An 18,644-nucleotide genomic window follows, 5' to 3' on the forward strand; every position below is an offset into this window, starting at 1 on the left:
TTAGTTCCCCTTGTTCAGTCGCGCGTTAATCGCGTGATAAAAAAATTGACGCCGTTAAAATGAGTTTGCGTTAACGCTGTTAATAGCGCGTTTAACTGACAGCCCTAATATATATGTATATGTATATATATATATATATATATATATATATACAGTATATATATATATATATAATGTAAAATTATTAAAATGCACACAGGAATTAATTAGATGCACGTATTATTTAGATGCGCGATTAATGTGCGTATCTTATCAAATCCACGGTTCTTCGAAATTTTCTCGGTTCTCAAAACCCAACCTTACTAAAGACTGGAGTAATTGCAACTGAAAATTCAGCTTTGCCATCACAGGAATACATGTTAATTATCATAGTAATATTTCTTAATATTACTGTTTTTTGCAAGCTAAAATTGTCCAGTTTAACAATTGATTTTCTTTATGTAGCCTTACATAGCCTAACCTGGTTTCTTAATTATAGTGATCACAAAATGTTTGTACAGATCCATCCTCGAGTAACAACCAGAGTAAATGAAGACTGCTATGTTCAATCTTCTATAGCACTTATGTTTTTAATCAGACATCAAGGATTGGGAATAGAAGTAGAATGAAGTTCCATGCCGACTAGTGTTGTTCTAGTATGCTCATAATGCTCTTTATCTAAACTGTCGAAGATAGTGAAGCTGATCAACCAGCATAGTCTGGTGCAGTTAGTTAAGCAGGGAAATCTTATTGGCTAAGCTGAGTAAAGGCATACATTTCTCAAAAATAATAATAATATTAATAATAAAAAAAAATTCTGCCATCCTTTACCGACAATTCTGTGACACCTGTCAAATTCTAAGGGCTTTTTCTGAAAAACCCTGAATGTGATTGCATACATGCATGTGCATGTATAAGTTAGAACAACCTAGAGCATGCTGTGTTGCTGTGTGTTTTCCATTCTGAGCACAATGTAGGGGAAAGGTGAAGCAGTACCCAGTGTTATGGAGGGAGTAGGAAGATGAATGACCAGCCAGCCTGCTGTGAAATCTAATCCAACAGCTCTGTGTGAGTGCAGTTAGACCCTGGCCTTCATACCCTGTAATTAAGCCAGTTTTGATCATATTTACCAGGGGTGCCATCAATTTTGACCATGACTGATTTGAATCTAGACTTTTCAGGAATGCTGTAGATATTACTATAAATTACAGCGACACCTCCCCCTTTACCTTTCATACGAGGCTCATGTTTATAACAATAATTGTACTCATTCAATAAGGTAATGTAATCGTCTGGTTTTAACCAGGTTTCTGTCAAAGGTTATGGTCTGTTATCATATCATTAAGAATAAGTGCTTTTGAAGAAAGGAATTGAATATTCAGCAAACTGAGCTTTATCATTTGTTCATCTATATTATATCTGTTTTTTATTTGTTGAACTTCGAGTGCAACTTCGAGAATTCACGAGTGCACACTTACATACAATTAAGGGAGTAAGGTTTAATGCGTATGTGGCGTGCTGTCCAGGGGGAGCGCTCAGAGCTCGGAATTAGCCCGAACATAGTCCGAACCCAGAGTACTCCCCATCCCCCATCCCCTCAGTGGGTGTATGACTGAGTGGTGAGAACCTGTTTGAAGTTCTAATTGAAACAGAACAGTTGTGCTTTGTCCTACGACTATGCCGTCTCACAGTCACCCAGTTGCCCTGCTGCATGGGATATGCAGCCCGATCCGAACAATGTTCGGGGTTCGTTTGGCTAGTTGCATCTAAAGCCCTTGCATTCTTATTATCCTTGATTAAAGTTTGGATGCGTCTCTAATTCTGAAATCCTCTCCATCAGCCTGACTTTCGACCTGCATCTCATGTGTAACCCTCACCGCTGACAGAGAAGGCTATACTATATATTTTGGCAGGCAGTGCAAGTGATAAGAGGAGATGACATAATTCACTGTGTTTGTTTACTGATCCAACTCACCACAGTTGTTTGATGGACTCGTACTATGAGTGAGAGAAAAAATTGAAAGCACGGGTGGCAGGTTAATAGGCTATAGTGAAATGCTAGCGTGTTGTGCTAGCGATTTAGATTAAAACTAACGATATCTGATATATGTGACAGACAATATTAGATAATATCAGGTATATTATAATGATTAAATTATATTAAGCAATATACATGTCAGGCAAGATAGAACATAGGGATTTACAAATCTATCAGGAAACCGCTCTGCAACAGTGAAAACGGGCCATCTGGAAACAACTGGAAACAATGTGTGTTCTGTCCAGAAACAATGTGTGTTCACAAGAGGTCACACGTTCTAAAGCATTTATTAATCTTTGTTCATGTATATTATTTAGTACTGTGTTCAGTCACATATGCTACTGAGGTTCACCAAAACATTGTTGGGTTCACAGAACAAGCATCAATTAAACTGCTGCAATTGATTTGAAGTAGCGGAACATGAATAGTTACAAAAGGGAGGCACCTGTTAAACAAATGCTATAACAGTCAATGTTGACCCATTTCTTTTGTCATGAAATGTGAATGTCATGTAGTTCGATGTTTTTCTCACCCCTGCTGACCCACATTTGTGCATGCATGTACCTAGGAACATTCCTCCTAGTCTTGTTCATTTCCAACATACTGTGGCTTGTTTTTGACTTGTTTTTGATTAGACTGGGAGGGACTCAAGTCATATACAGAGACCAAAATATTGTAGGCCATTTTTACACCCGGAATTTACATTGGATCTTCACACTAGATCTGAGGAAAAGGGGAGACACTTTTTAAAGTGCTCTCTTTGGGGGAAAAAACAACAACTTCCAAGTTGAATTTGACATTGGCAGGCGGCATCCTATGACGTCACCACTCGTGCGACCATAAGTATAAAAGGGAACCTGTGAAATACGTCATCCACTTCTTGTCTCAAGGAGATGTGTGCAGGAATACCAAAAGCATGGCCCTCAAGGGTGGAGGCCTCAAACAAGAGGTCTAGCAACACTCTAACCCAATGGCAGTATCAAGAAAGCTCAGAAAGAGCTAAAAATTCAGTCTAACTGGCCTGCGAAGCTCCGCAGAGTGGAGGTCTCATTACAAAGACACTCATAATGAAAGGGGACCTAGCAACACTCCACACTGAGGTCAGTAGCCAAAAAGGTTCCCAGAGAGCCTAACAACCTAGCATAATACTTTAATGTCGAGCCGAGCTCTACGAGCCTCAGCATGTCAACGCTCCAAAAGGAGAGTAGACTTAACAACACCCCGAACTCAGGCTATCTTGGAGGCTCACAGAGAGCCTAAAACTAACAATTGCTTCCCTAGCGGAGCTCTGGGGGAGCGGAGGCCTCAATGTTCACAGCAGCCAAGGAGCCTCACAAAGAGCCTAATCACTTAGCCTATGGCTGAGCTCATAGGACGAATACACTATGTCCTGAAAAGAAAAAGCTTGCCTGTCTACAGTAGTCAGTCTTGTGTACACATCATAGCTAACGCATCCCGCTTCTTGGGAGAGTCGACAGAATTCCACTCTAATGCGGGTCCCACATTCCTCAAGAATAGGGACGGCACGAAAAGAGCTTTTCATTGAGAAATCCTAGCACAAACAAACACGCATGCTCCTCACACATGTACAAAACAAAAGTCTCCAGAGGTCAAAAAAGAGGATGTTGTATTTTACAGGTGCCCTTTATACTCACGCCAGTTTCACACATACTCCGTTTGCAGTGCGTATGCGGTGAGTGTTGCGTTGCGTATCCGGTACAGGAGCCGCACGCGCTAAAGTGCTTTCACATATGCTGCGTTTGCATTGCGTGAGCTGTACCACAAACACTTGCTATTTTTATATCAAAATCAGAAGTTATGCAGCAATAGCGTGACCAGTGACCAACAGTCCTGTTATCCCAGTCCTGTTTTCACGTCCTTCCTGGCCGTTTTTTTATAAACTGATGTCCTGGTTTTCAAAAAAAAAAAAAAAAAAAAACGCTGGAGAAGATCGGCTTTATAGCAAAATATAGGAGATGAGCAGACAAGGAGGATGAGGAGGAAAAACAGGATAAAGAGGAAGGAAACTAGTTCGTTTTTGTACGTTTGTGAGAGGTATTTTTGTTCAATTTGAAGGTATTTCTTTTAGTTAATTAATATTGATATATTTATTTTTTCTAATACAGAAGAGACATTATTTTTTAATCATTATTTCATTCATTATTTTTTAAAGAAACCTGTCATAATAAAACATGTTGAGTATCCTCTGAGAAGCCTATCTGATTTTGTGTCTTAATAGAACAATTTTCTATCCACAGAGGGGGCATAGCCTATTTTAATTGTATTGAAATTAACAAGGCATCTTTGAGTAAACTTCGAGTATCATTTGTTTTCTGGGCCATGTGTCCTGGTTTTTGATATTAAAAATATGTTCACCATATGCAGTAACTTTTCTAAAAATAAAAGTTTTGCCATGGATTTGCGATTCTCTTTTACAAACTTGAATGAAACACGATTTAAACAACGAATGCATACAATTCCATGCATTACTTGTATATTAAGATGTCTTAAAGTAAAAATATGAAACAATTAAATACCTTTATGGAGAGATTAATACATTTTATTGAATTAAATGCATTTATGGTGAAACTACTACATTTCGAGGTCAATCTGAGTTCATTTTGACCACGAACCGTGCGCTGTCACTTTATTTCTGCGTTTGCAGCACAGCAGAAATAGACTCGGTACGGAAACGATCTCTGCACTGCTGTATACGCACCGCAACTGGAACGGATCGACGGACTGCATCCGCGTGCAGTGTGAAAGCTCTAACCTGTTAACATGGGTACGGAAAAAAATACGGACCGCATACGCACTGCAAACGGAGTATGTGTGAAACGGGCGTCAGACTCACTAGTGGTGACATCATAGGCTGCCAACTGCCATGTGTCAAGTTCATTGTTGTGTTTCTCCTTTTAATTTTATCAATAGAGAGAGCAACATTTATTTGAAAAATAATTAAAATTTTGATCCATCCTTGCTAGTGTTTTCAAAATATTTGGTACTCCGGTACCAAGTCGGTACTAAAAAAAATGTAAACGTCCCGGTACCAAGTACCGGTAGTACCGAGTACCCGGTCAAACCCGGTTCTGGATGTGCATGCATGCACGAAGGGCTTGAAATTGCGTTCTCTTCATAAAAAAAACGCTGAGACATGGTGACAATTAAATTGCAAAAAGACATTTATCATCATATCAACAAGATATTTAAATATGAACCCTGCATGTTATGCTTGTCTCTGTGTGAATGAACGGTGCAGACACGCGGTTTCATTTAATGTTACCACACACACACACACACACACTGAAGCATGAGTGACACTCGCTCTGTTTTCAGTCTCTGCTGCCTCAAGATATGATGACATTTCATGATTCCATCCATCTCCGAGAGTCACTTTATAAGCATTTTACCGTTTCATTTAAGAAAAACAATCGTCATATCATACACGCACAGAAACTAAAAGGTCTTCAACCTGTCAAAATAAAAGTTTGGTTTAACTTGAAGAAATTGACAGAAATAATTATATTAGGCTACTGTACAATAGATTTAACTAAGTCTCCATTAATTAAAAAATACTACTACTAATAATGATAATAATGTGTGAATAAAAGTGTGTTTATTTTTCACTTGATTTTTTATGAGCATTATTTCTCAATATCATCAATATTTTCGTTTAAACAGTATGTAGCCTTCAATGCTTTCATAAATTTACCGTCATAAATAAACTCATTGAATTGAATTTAATATTTTCTTCAAATAGTTAAATAAATTGGAAAAATAGTTCTGGTTTTGCTGTGGTACCAGGACTCCAGACTAACTTTTTTCACCTCCGTCCTGGAACCATCCTGAAAAACAATTGGAACCGTCCTAAAGTGAATGTCAACCGTCCCAAAATAAAAATCTTGTTTCTGTACTTTGTTATTGTCATCCATAGCTGTTAGTTAACTAAAACAATTCAGATGACTAAAATATAATGTGTTTAGTTCAACTAAAGTTCTCTAGTTTTCTAAAATTTTCAAACCTACATACTTCCAGAGAAAAAATGTATTAACCAGTTAATATGAATTATTTTAAAGTTTGAACATGCAATACAGAGACAGATTTAACTACTGTGACTTAAAAAATACCTTAATTTTTGCCAACAAAATTATTATTTATCTTGCCTAAATGTTTGCGCTCATTACATTTTTACAATGGGGTAATGTTGTTAAGAATTTACACAACACAAAGCTTGATTTAAATTGTTCAATTAAATTGAAAAAAGTTGCACAAATACATACAATAGAATAAAGATACAAATAAAGAGAAAAGTTTTTGAATAGGTCTAACACTAGTATTCATAGACAGAAACTGAATAAAGTAATCAAATGGAAAATAACACTGGATAGTATTTTAGTCCTGAAAAAATTAAATACATATGCTATTAATCCTGATTACCTTAACTTAAAGCTCTCTTTTGTTGTTTTGACGCCAAAATTAATGACCGACACATGAGCTAGTGCACACAGGGTCGGCGCTATGGTGGGGCATTCGAGGGCCGTGCCCCCCCTAGCGCTCATTGATGCCCCTCCTACCACAGTTTCTAATACAATGCTAAATCTTAAATCAGATGTAGGCTATACAATACCAAATTTCCAGCAATCTATTTAAATAGTACATTGTGTTGTCTAATTGGATATAATATGTGTTGGTGCCAAGAATTTTCACGTGAAGAAATAGATTATCCAATGACTTTTTATCATAAGCGCTGTAATGGTCCAGTGGCAGAACTTTAGACTGGCGTGGAAGAGTTTATGGGTTCTAATCCCGCCCTCGTGTAGTTATTTTTCCCGTCATTAAAACGGGAAACGATTATGTTTATCAGTGGTTGTCAAGCAGGGACATGTTTGAGTGCATTTTAATTTGTGATTTCACCGGTACGAATAGAGATTTCTCCGCAACAGATCAAGCGCGCATCTGTGTGAAGATGTTTCTTGTGGCAAAGCGAGACACAAGAGAACACTTTATCAGCACCACAGATCGAGTCAACGAGCTCTTTGATCACTTGATTTAAAAAACAACACATTTCAGCGTGCTATATCGCCTCTTATTTAACAAATGAATGCTCTGCTAGCCTAGGTAACTGGATATGTTTTATTTATTTGTATTGGTACATCCATGCCGCGAGATGTATAAAAGTGCTGAGACAACATCGACCCTGGCAAAAAGTGGTGGGGAAATTCGCAAATAATAATTATAATAATAAAAAGTGTTTGGGGTTTTTTTTTTTGAATCAAAATATTTCTTAAACGGCAGTGCCCCCCCGCTGATGACCCAATGCCCCTCCAGTAGATCTGCTCTAGCGCCGACTCTGAGTGCACAGATTCTGTTTTAATTATACTGGCATGTGTTTTATCCTTATTAAAGACAAAACCGACTATGTTTAGACTATTATACTCACGAAGACCGAAATTGACAAATTTTTGCGTGTTAAAGCAATATAATCCGTGAAAAATAACTTTTGTTACTGGCCAGCTGTTCTTGAGGCGGATTTTCTATGAATGTGCGTATATAGAAAGTCATCCCAGAGAGCGCACGAGTACTGAATAGTTTAAAATCGCTTGAATGTTTAAACTGGTAAGACTAAAAAGACGTACGTTCAAATGGTAAACTTTATTCACTATGCACTGCTGGCCCGATTGTGCAAGTGAATATTCCATCATGTCCCGAGTCCTGAACGCGAGCGTGTATTATTATCGCGGCAGCGCTTGATGCTTGCCGTACACAATACATTTTGAGAGAAGAGAAGAGGCGGCACAGCTGAACACTCACGCTGTTTGTGAAATTGTGTCTGGCAGATAGTTATTTAAAGAATGATTTATAATCTGTTGGATTATAATTGTGGGAATATCCCGCATTATAAATAGGAGACCTGCGAATGATTAGAATTATGCGCAATACCCGCAATCCCGTGCCGAAATTCGAGCCCTGTGAACACACATACAAAATGTCTTTCATCCTGTTGGGATCCTGGAGAATATTTCTGTTCGTCCTAAACACATTTTCCGTTAGTTAGGATGCCGTTAGTCTCGAGCCCTGTATGGTACTGAAATTGGTACCGAGAACCGAAAAATTTTAATGGTATCGGTAATCCATAATCCTTGCTGATATATATTTTAATTAGTAGTGTTCCAAATTAGACAACCAAAAATGTGCCTTGGTGCATTTTCACTGGACTTGTATGGTGGATAAGTTTGATACACTTGCATCAAACGCATGTTTGTCCCATGCGTAAACAGAGAGAGTTAGGAGTAGATAGTAAGCAACACCCATGCAACATTCTAGTAATGACATCAGTAAGAAAAAACACTCAGTATATCTTATCAACCACATAGCAACACCCTGAACCACCCTGAAGTACCATACATTCAAACGTTTACACTTGTCTTCTCTCCCCCCATAGATAAACTTCAGCTCTCCGTCCTCATACAGCCAGCTAAAGAAGCGGAAGGCTCCAGCACCTCCACCCACACCGCCCCCCAGTACACCCGAGCCAGTTATTTCCACCTCTGTGCCTACTGCACCTGTACGGGCTTCCTGCAACCCTGTGCCAGTTGCAAAGACCCTGCTGCCTTCTCCCAGACCCTCAACTCCAGCTGATGACTCTGATCTAAGCCATAGCATTGAGGATTCAGAGCCGACCAGGTCCATCTGCAGCAGCTCCAGTGGTGATGATGCAGCTGCAGGATCCAGTAGCAGCAGTCTTGCTGAAGAACCTATCACACATCAGGCTCATGTGATCGCTGCATACACCACATCTTCACTAGAACCTGAACCAGAGCCTGAGCACAAGGAAGAAGCAGCTCCTCTCTCTATGCCAGAACAAAAACCAGGTCCAAGTTCAGAGGATCCAACACCCGAAGACCCAGTGCTAGAGATGGAAGAGATGGAAAATAACCGTAATAGTGGAATAGGTAATGTAACAATCTGTTCCTGGAGATATCCATAAAAAAAAGAATGTAAAATGCCGTACTGTAAACAGAAACTAGCCAAAGAATTAGCTTTAACTTTTCCAGCATTATTATTACTCCTTAAAGGATTAGTTCACTTTTGAAAAAACTTTTGCTGATAATTTACTCACCCCCATGTCATCCAAGATGTCCATGTCTTTCTTTCCTCAGTCGAAAAGAAATTTAGGTTTTTGATGAAAACATTCCAGGATTTTTCTCCATATAATGGACTTCAATGGGAACCGGATGGTTCAAGTATCAAAAGACGATTAATAACTGTTTCAGATGCAGCTTCAAATGTCTTTAAACGACACCAGACGATGAATAAGGGTCTTATCATGCGAAACGATCGGTTATTTCAAAACTTATTCCAAAAATGTAACTTTTCTAAGGACAAATGCTAGCCTTGCTATATTCTCTGAGGCGCGTTTGTAACGTCACGTAATACGTAATTACGTTCAAAAGGTCACGGGCGACGTAGCCGGAAGTACAGAATCAAAATCGTCCGACATCGTTGTTTTTCCTTTTAATTCCTTTTTTTGTAAACGGTGTTTGAGCTAGTTTTCACGTTCAACCTATGCGTTCAACTTGTAAACACTGACTCTGTACTTTCGGCTACGTCGCCCGTGACCTTTTGAACGTAATTACGTAATATGTGACGTTGCAAACGCGCCTCACAGAATATAGCAAGGCTAGCATTTGTCCTTAGAAAAGTTACATTTTTGGAATAAGTTTTGAAATAACCGATCGTTTCACATGATAAGACCCTTATTCATCGTCTGATATCGTTTAAAGACATTTGAAGCTGCATCTGAAACTGTTATTAACACTATCTTTTGGACCTGAACCATCCGGTTCCCATTGAAGTCCATTATATGGAGAAAAATCCTGGAATGTTTTCATCAAAAACCTAAATTTCTTTTCGACTGAGGAAAGAAAGACATGGACATCTTGGATGACATGGGGGTGAGTAAATTATCAGCAAAAGTTTTTTCAAAAGTGAACTAATCCTTTAAGTTGGCAAATTGCAGATGCTTGCATTTCAACAAGTTCCTGTTTAACACAGGACCTATAAATGTAAAGATAATGTTAAATTGACACCAGAAGCTGCATGTCTAAAAGCGCATGCTGAGTTTCACGTCAACTCACCCCCTCCTTCACTCACTCGCTCACTCTCTCACACTTAATTGTTTAATATTGAATCTAGAGTTTTAGAGGGGGAACAACAAGTAAACAAGACCAGTATATCGAGTTTCAGCTCCAGACCAACTTTATAACGTCACTGATTTCTGAGAGAACAACATACCAGCCCCCAGCCAAGATGTCCCTGGTAATATACACTAAACAGCTTCCAATGTACAAATAAAGGCCAACGTATACTTTTTTTTTTTTTACACATTCAGTAAAGTATGAATGTGTGTAAATGTCACATTCAGTAAATCATAGAGTGTGTGTGACAAAATTCTGCCAAACACTCCAAACACTCAGATCACACATGCGCATTGATTTATTTTTTTTGTTTTTTTGTGCTACTTAGTTCTTTCACTAGTTGGCCATTGTTTGACTGTTGTAAAATTAATGTACTGTAAGAGATGGAAAAGCAACAAAAGCACCCAGAGACCGCAACAACTATAGACTGCATTGACGTTTGTGTTATGTTAACAATTTATTTGTCTTGATTTCTGGAAAGAAAAATATCATGCATACTGGTTTATATTTTGCTGTTATGCTGTTGTTGGTGTTTCTTTGTCGGGACACAAACACTGTACACACGCTGCGTGGTATCGGTTGTTGGTATCAGAGCATTTTAATTAGTAGTATCAGAGTGCAGTATCCGGTGCATCCCTAGTATTCAGGTTTTGAATTTTAGGACATTTATAACATCATATATTTGCATATTCATTAAGGTTAATAACATTGTTTGGAAAACAGCATGAAACACAACCTAGTTTATTAACAGCTTGTCTGTCTTTGGATGGAATATTGAATATTTAATGGAATGAGCTTTGATTGGTTTATGATTGCTTGGGCCCTATTTTAACGATCTGAAACGCAAGTGTCAAAGCGCATGGTGCAAGTAACTTTGTGGGCATGTCCCGGCGCTGTTGCTATTTTCCTGGCGGGATAAATGCCTCTTGCGCCTGGCGCAAATCTAAAAGAGGTTGGTCTGAAGTAGCTTTAATATTCATAGGTGTGGTTTGGGCGTAACGTGAAATAAACCAATCAGAGCGCCATCTAACATACCCTTTAAGAACAGGTGCGCATGTTGCATGACGGATTGTTATTATAACGGCGGGTTTACCAGGCGCGCGCCAGGAGCGTTCACAGCCGAGGAGACCGACGCTCTCCTCAGGACAGTGAAAGACAGAGACGTGACGTTGTATGGGGATGACATCAGCGTCGGTTAAACATTATATACGTATGTTTCTTCTTGCCACTATTGGGCAAACAGGTATGATCCTTCAGTACAATTAGCCTTAAAAAATGGGTAACTATAGTTATAAAAACCTATAGGTTTTTTCATCTTCATGTAAACCACAATGATTTCCCTCACGTGTTAATAGTTTTCCTTGTTATAATGTATGATTTGCAAAAATAAAAACTACTGCATCTGTGTTGATGAGTGTATGCGCGCTGTCGCGATGTGCACCCGCTACATTATGGCCAAGCATGCGCCCTTAAAAACGCGCAACGCGCCACTGACTTTAGACCAGGTTTTTTCTGGTCAGTGGCGCAATTGTTTTCTGGAAGTGTAAAATAGCACCAGAATGTTTGCGCCGAAACACACCTCCTTTTTGCGCCGATCCGCCCAGGGAGCGCAAGTTCATTCCCTAGTTTACCGACGTGCGTCTGTGGAGGGGAAAATCCCGCTTTGCGCGCGTGCAAAATAGGAATGAGACATGCGTTTGTGTATAAAGTCATTTGCGCCGGGTGCAAGATAGAGCCCCTTGTTTGCTAAACAAGTTGGCCTAACGTTCGAGCACCACATTTTTTCACACATTATACATTTAAGGGTTACTGTAGCACCAGACTTCAGGGTTGAATGCAGTGCCATTTTAAAATAGTTGGTGTAAAATGCTGCTTAACCCAGTTGCCTTAACGGGTTAAACCCCAGAGGTCAGCATAAAGGTTAAAGACCTTTTTGTCTTTCCTTGTCTTTTATTTTCACTCTCACTGGATCAAACCAAAACAGAGTGAGCCACATTCCCAGCTTCTTTTAACAAGGAAATATATACTTTTTTTTTTAATATATATACATATACTGTAGATATTTCAACGTTTTAATTCAAGCAGAGGAACCGTAGATAGAAAGATAACGAATGGATACAAATCTAAGTAAAATTCAATTTAATAACATTGTTTTAAACAGGATTAAGAATAGTAAAAAATATAGTATAAACATATATATATAGAATAGTAAAAAAATAAAAATAAATAAAAAATAAAACTTATAAAAAAAATAAAAGATTTTGTGATTTATGTCCACTTCCCTTTCACGTTTGTCATGTCCGGCTCAAATCTGTGACAAATGAATTGAGGACATAAAGAGTTGGTTTGCAAAAATGGACATTTATTAACATACAGTGTATAGAAAAATATAATAACTAGAAAACTATCACGGGTGGCTGCAGGAAGACAGAACAAGATGAAGGCATATTTTCAACACGAAGGTTTAATGATGATTAAAAATATAGGACAGCAGAACAGGCAGCAACACACACTATTTACAACAGAGATCAGACAAAGACTGACTGACCATACGGAACTTAAATGCAAACACAGATGACATTGATTAATGGAACACAGGTGATACAGCTGAACTGACACGTGACATGAATTCAAGCCGACAAGTCAAAATGAAAAAAAAAAAAAAACCCCAAAAAACTAACCCAAACATCACTGTGACAAAAACATGGTCATCTGTAGTGTCTGTCTGGTGCATGGATGTTAGTCTATCAAAGATAGAAAACTAAATATTCCAAAACAAATAACAAAAGCAAGTTACAAACAAACAAAGCCAAAATCAAACACAAATCAACCAGAAGCAAGCTCTGTCAACACTAGCAAAGCTTAACCCCTTATTTACACTGCACACGTCTTCGGCACGTTACGGCTCCGACAAGGTTTGTTCCGTCCTCCACGTGGTGTCAACCATAGGGTGCCAACACCAGGAGCATTTCACCACGTGATTTGCCCGTCTGACGTTGTTTTTCTTTTGATTTGCCCGTCTGACGTTGATTTTTGGGTTTCTACGTCTATGGTTTCTACCAAGAATATGTTGGCATGCAATACAATGGAGTCTGCACTTAGTGTTTATTTTGAAATTGACAGTGTTTTTTTTTTTTTTTACTTTTTTTTTTACATTCGGTGTGGCTTGGTCGCAGCGTCCGTCGAAAATAGACTCGGCGCCTATCTTTAGCAGGGCAGAGAGCCGCATCTAAAACGCGCCACATTGCGGCTGGTGTAAACACAAGCATTGACTAGAGTGGAAGCGATCAGCTCCGGTAGCCACGTCATAGCCGTAACGTGCCACAGATACGTACAGTGTAAATAAAGGGTAAGGTTGCGTTCACACTGTCATTCCAAATTCAATTTCTATGCGTATGCAATTGAAATCCGATCAGAATTAGCCAATGTGAAAAGCAAGAAAATCACATGAATTTTTTACAAATAGGAATAGTAATAGGAAACATGGTCAATGTCACTGCAGAAACAAAGCTGTGTTTGTAGCAAAGTGCCGGACGAGCAGAAAATGACAATATGCCGTTGCCTCGGAAGACGCGTAGTCCAGCGAATGGCTTAATATCTCTATTGCAAACCCCACCATGTTGCGGTTGTTGTTGTTTTTGGCTTATGCCTTCCAACGCAACATCTTTGCCATAGAAACCAATGCAGATATTCCAAAAAGAGAAAAAAGCTGCATGGACACACAAATCGGATCTGGACAGTTGCGATACACAGTGTAGACATCGATAATATTAGATCCGATTCACAGTCTGACTGACAGTGTGAATGTAGCCTAAGCTTTTATAGAGGGAAAAACATGTGGACATCGTTTCCTTGATGAGCCTCCTAACCATACCCACTGACCGGCCTTAGGAAAGTAGTATAGAAGACCCATCACACTTTGGCCTCTCATAGCAGAGTTTTTTTTTTTTTTTTTTTTTTGGTCTTTATTGGTAAAAAGCTTTATTAGGTTTGCTTTAGATAACAGCCAGACCACTAAGTGGGGCCATATAAGGGTAGTAGAAAATTTATCTTAAATCTTACCAGCATACAGTTTACAAATATGAATTTACTGCTAAGAAAATGCCATTCTAATCTAAAGATCAAAAACTTCCCACTATGGCCTTGGTACAAGCATTATTACACTGCTTTATTACGGAGCCCATTCATCACAGTAATAAAGAGTAATAAATACATATAACAACAGCATGACTGGACACACATCCTATAGCAATTGAATGGAGCTTTTGTTCTGTTAGTTGCTGAACTGGCATTACTGAGACTGATATATTACTTACTGAATGCTGTCCCATCGCTTCTCAAAACACCCCACAAAAATTGTTTCTCTTTAAACTCCTGCTGGCTTCAAGATAACCTCCACAAGATAATGAGTAAACATTTAGATGTCACGTCACGACTGATGTAACTCCACTCATGTTGTTCTACTCCTCGATTTATTCCGGTACATCCAAATGACTCATAAGCTGACTACCTCAGGAGTTGTGCTTTGTTTATAGCATTGATAATGTATACAGGGCATTGCAAAACCCAGAGCCATAAAGAGAAAGAGTTGTGACATGCTTTGATGTCGCCGCGACGGCTGTCACGTGGTTCATGTAACCAAATAGCTCCAAAACATGTGGGCTGTCATGTTCTTCTATGGACAGACAGCAGTGATTGCATTATTAAACGGTAAATATAAATAATAAAACACACCCAAGTACTTTTTAAGCTGTTATTGCATTTTTTATTGCTGTTTTGCATTTGGAGAGGAAGGGTGACAACTTAGATAAGTTTTAGGCTATATTTTTGGAGGGAAAAGCTTAAGGCCAATTTATACTTCTGCGTCGAGGGTACGCCGTAGTGCACGGCGTTGGCTACGCACGTAGGCGACGCCGTTGTGAGCATTTATACTTCTGCGTTCAGGTCTTGGTTGCTCTGCAGTACTGCTCCGAAACGCTAGTTGGCGGCGGAGGGTTTTAATGTTCCACTGTGTTTAGATTCCTCACGGCTAGGTTACTACAAGCAATATCGACTGAAAGAGAGTGGATCATGTTGGAGTTGGAGCTTATGGGCTATATGCACGCATAAGTTCCGCATTTGACGCAAGGATGCTCGTCTATTTCCGGTTGTTTAGATTAAAGCGGAGGAAAACCGGAGAAAACGGGATTATGGCAGAGTCTTCAATATTTACTGTCCTCCCGTCTTTGAAACGAAACGTACATACGTTTAGATGTAATTTTATATACAGTTATGTTTATTTGATATCATTTTAAAAAGAAGCATTTCACAACGAGGGGTGTCTGTTTTATCTGTTTTTGTGACTAACGTTTCATTAGTATAACCATGGAGTATAAAATTCAATATAAATTCTTGCTATTGCATTGGACTCTATGATCGGCGGAAGTTATCGAGCATCCCTAATGCTTCACCGGAAATACCGCCGTGCATAGAGCCCATTGAGGTGGAAAAACAGTTCACTTTAGTGAAATTACTAAAACTGAAAGGCAGAAATGACAGAAGACGTCGGAGGAGATGGTACGTGTGGAAATCATAGACAGTGGTGGAAATGCGTGAGAAGGTACGTGCGGAAATGCGTAGGAGGAAATGCGATGCTACCAAGCCGACCAATCACCGATCTTGCGTTCCGCGTCGCCGCGACGTGTAGTTACATTTTTGAAGAGGTGCGCGTCAGGCGACGGCGAAGGGTACGCGGTATGGGACGCGTCTGTGCGTATGCTACGCCGTCCCTACTGCGCGCACCCTACGCAGAAGTATAAATTGGCCTTTAGTGTTCATGTTTGCATGGGTAGTAGCACTGGCTTTAGTGGCTCTAACTTAACTTTTCCATGTCATTCATCTGATGATGGACAGTTCATAATATTCATTTTAGCACAACTGGGCTGTATTAGGCTGTTGATTACTGTGATCTTGCTTATAAATTCCGATTCAGCCATTAGCCTACCTTTGTGATCACACAAAGAGGTCTGCAGTGGCAGTCCGTTCACAATTCCAACCAACATAAAATAAATAATTATGCCGGACATGTGGAAATCAATGATTTAGGAGGGAAATAGACTGCTCCCATAACATAGAAAGCAATGACTATATTTACAGCAATGTTCAGTAAATATTTACTTCTTAAAATTAAGAAGTGAATTAACTATGTTCCTAAATACGATTCATAACTGTTAACCGGATTCATTTCAGTATGGCTAATGTACCCCTTCATCCTACCCTAATCATAGACTAAACCATTCATCAGAAAACGCACACAAATACATGTATAAGATGTACTGTGTGTACAGTAGTTCATGTTTCAATCACACATAACTAACCCTAACCCATACACACACACACACACACACACATATACATACATATATATATATATATGAATGCATGTGTATTTATATAGGCCTATGTATTACACAAACACGTATGCATAACCCTAACCTATTTAAATAAAAGAATTGTGTGTGTGTGTGTGTATGTGTATGTATATTTAATAGTATATATATATATATATATATATATATATATATATTATTAAAAATATTACATATTATATACATCAGGTTAACGTAAGTTAGCTAACGTTAGTCAAGTGTTCCAATAAACTCTTCGGATAAACATACAATATTGCAATAAACATACAATAAACACACAACATACAAAACATACAATCCAATAAACTGGTTACATAAAATATAACTACTGACTACATTCACGAGAGTTCGGCTAATGTGTGTAAAAGTAAAAAAAAAAAATACAGTAATTTAATTAATTTACCAGCGAGCGTACTTCGAAAACACTGAAAATAAATGGGGTTCAATTCTGGAACTCTCAGTGTTTGGAAATATTGGCTGCTCCATGACACGCGTTACTTCCGCATTCCAGAGTTCCTATGGCGGTCTATGGGAGTGTCGCAACTCTTTCTCTCAATGGCTCTGGAAAAACCCTCACCCCAATCTTTGAACACTGACTTTTTGTTCCAAAAAAACTGAAACCAACTGATTGTTTAAATGTTACAATGCAGCATGTTAAAAATAGAAAATTGATAGAAAAACAGAACACTGATATATGTTGTTTGCTTCAGTATTTAACCCCAACACCCCAGTAAATGCGTTTATATGCACTTTAAATGTTCACAGACTGAATGCATTTTTTTATATCATGTAAATGCTTTATTTAACTGAAATCAGTCAAGATTTTGAGAAGTTGGACTAACAGACCTGAAAAGGCCAACTTTATCCAGCATGTATAAGTGGACTACAACTGGCTATGGCTATGCAGCGTTTGGGTTCACGCGCTCACAAGATTTGCGAAAAGTGAAGGCTTCAGGCTGAAACACTAGAGGTTAGAACCAGGGCAGATGACAGGATGAAGAGTGCAAAGAAAATAGTGTGACTGTGTGGAACCATTTCACCTAAAAGAATGACACAGATGTAAGTGGCTGGGCTTAGATTTGGAAATACATTACATTTACATTTCAGTGGTAACAGATAAGGTGAGGATCAATGATCATCATCATCTTTATTATTGTTAGCACTAATATTAACGTTACCTCAAACTAAACCGGCATCTCTTCGGAGCTGTCATTTTCTTAAACTAGCCACGGCAATGTTTCAAATGAGCTTCTAACGCTAGACTAACGCCTTTATTTTCAACGTGATCACATTGTACCCAAACCATTTCGAAACTAAAAAGGAGCCTCCAATTACATACAAAGTCTTTGGCGCCACGTTTGCGTGAAGGGGGGGTCGCACATCGGAGTGACTGGACGAGAAGCGCTGTGCCGCGTCACGTCTAGGACAAGTCCAGGTATCGCACACCGGACGCGCACTTTTTCATCAGTGTATGGCCAGCAATATTGTAATGTTTAATGACATGAAATGAAGATAATGTCTGTTCTATGTCATGATTGTACTGTACAATTAAATACAATCATTGCTAAGTCTGCAGTCTGAAAACTTTACCTTAGTGCATCCATAAATGAATTGAGAATCTCAGCTGAAAAATCCAATAACATCAGCAATTGTCATTCAAGCAGCTGATTTCTGTAAATGAATGCAAAACTACATGTATATTGCAGCATAGGGCGAAGTCAGGATCCATTAGCAACGATTTGAGACAAAAATAATTAAAATTCTATATAAAACTATGGTGGAGCAGCAGGATTTTGAACATGGCCCCGATCCGTTGCTGGGCGCCGCGGACAGACGCCAAAGGGCGCCACCAGTGTGTGTACACTCATCGAGAATAATGTGTTTGAATTTTAAAGATGTGGCGCTGTGCGACGTGGCGCTGAGCTTCTCGTCCGGTGTGCGACCCCCTGGACTCGTGTTTTGCGCTGTATGGGTATTTTTAAAAGTGACATGAGTGGAAGGACAGCGCCAGGGCTGTGTGTG

The 18,644-nt window shown here is 39.0% G+C and overlaps 1 protein-coding gene across 9 annotated transcripts in view; it reads left to right on the top strand.

Moving 5' to 3' along the window:
* cobl (cordon-bleu WH2 repeat protein) overlaps nucleotides 1–18,644 on the top strand; it is a 121,014-nt gene that overhangs the window by 65,077 nt on the left and 37,293 nt on the right. For all 9 annotated transcript variants that reach the window (XM_089117488.1, XM_089117487.1, XM_089117494.1 and 6 more), the window contains one exon: nucleotides 8,460–8,970. In XM_089117488.1, the coding sequence (XP_088973614.1) occupies nucleotides 8,460–8,970 (511 nt within the window). The remainder of the gene's footprint in view (nucleotides 1–8,459; nucleotides 8,971–18,644) is intronic.

This window comes from Pimephales promelas, chromosome 12, assembly GCF_988280905.1.
Source record: "Pimephales promelas chromosome 12, fPimPro1.hap1.1, whole genome shotgun sequence".
In the NCBI taxonomy this organism is placed as follows: Eukaryota; Metazoa; Chordata; class Actinopteri; order Cypriniformes; family Leuciscidae; genus Pimephales; species Pimephales promelas.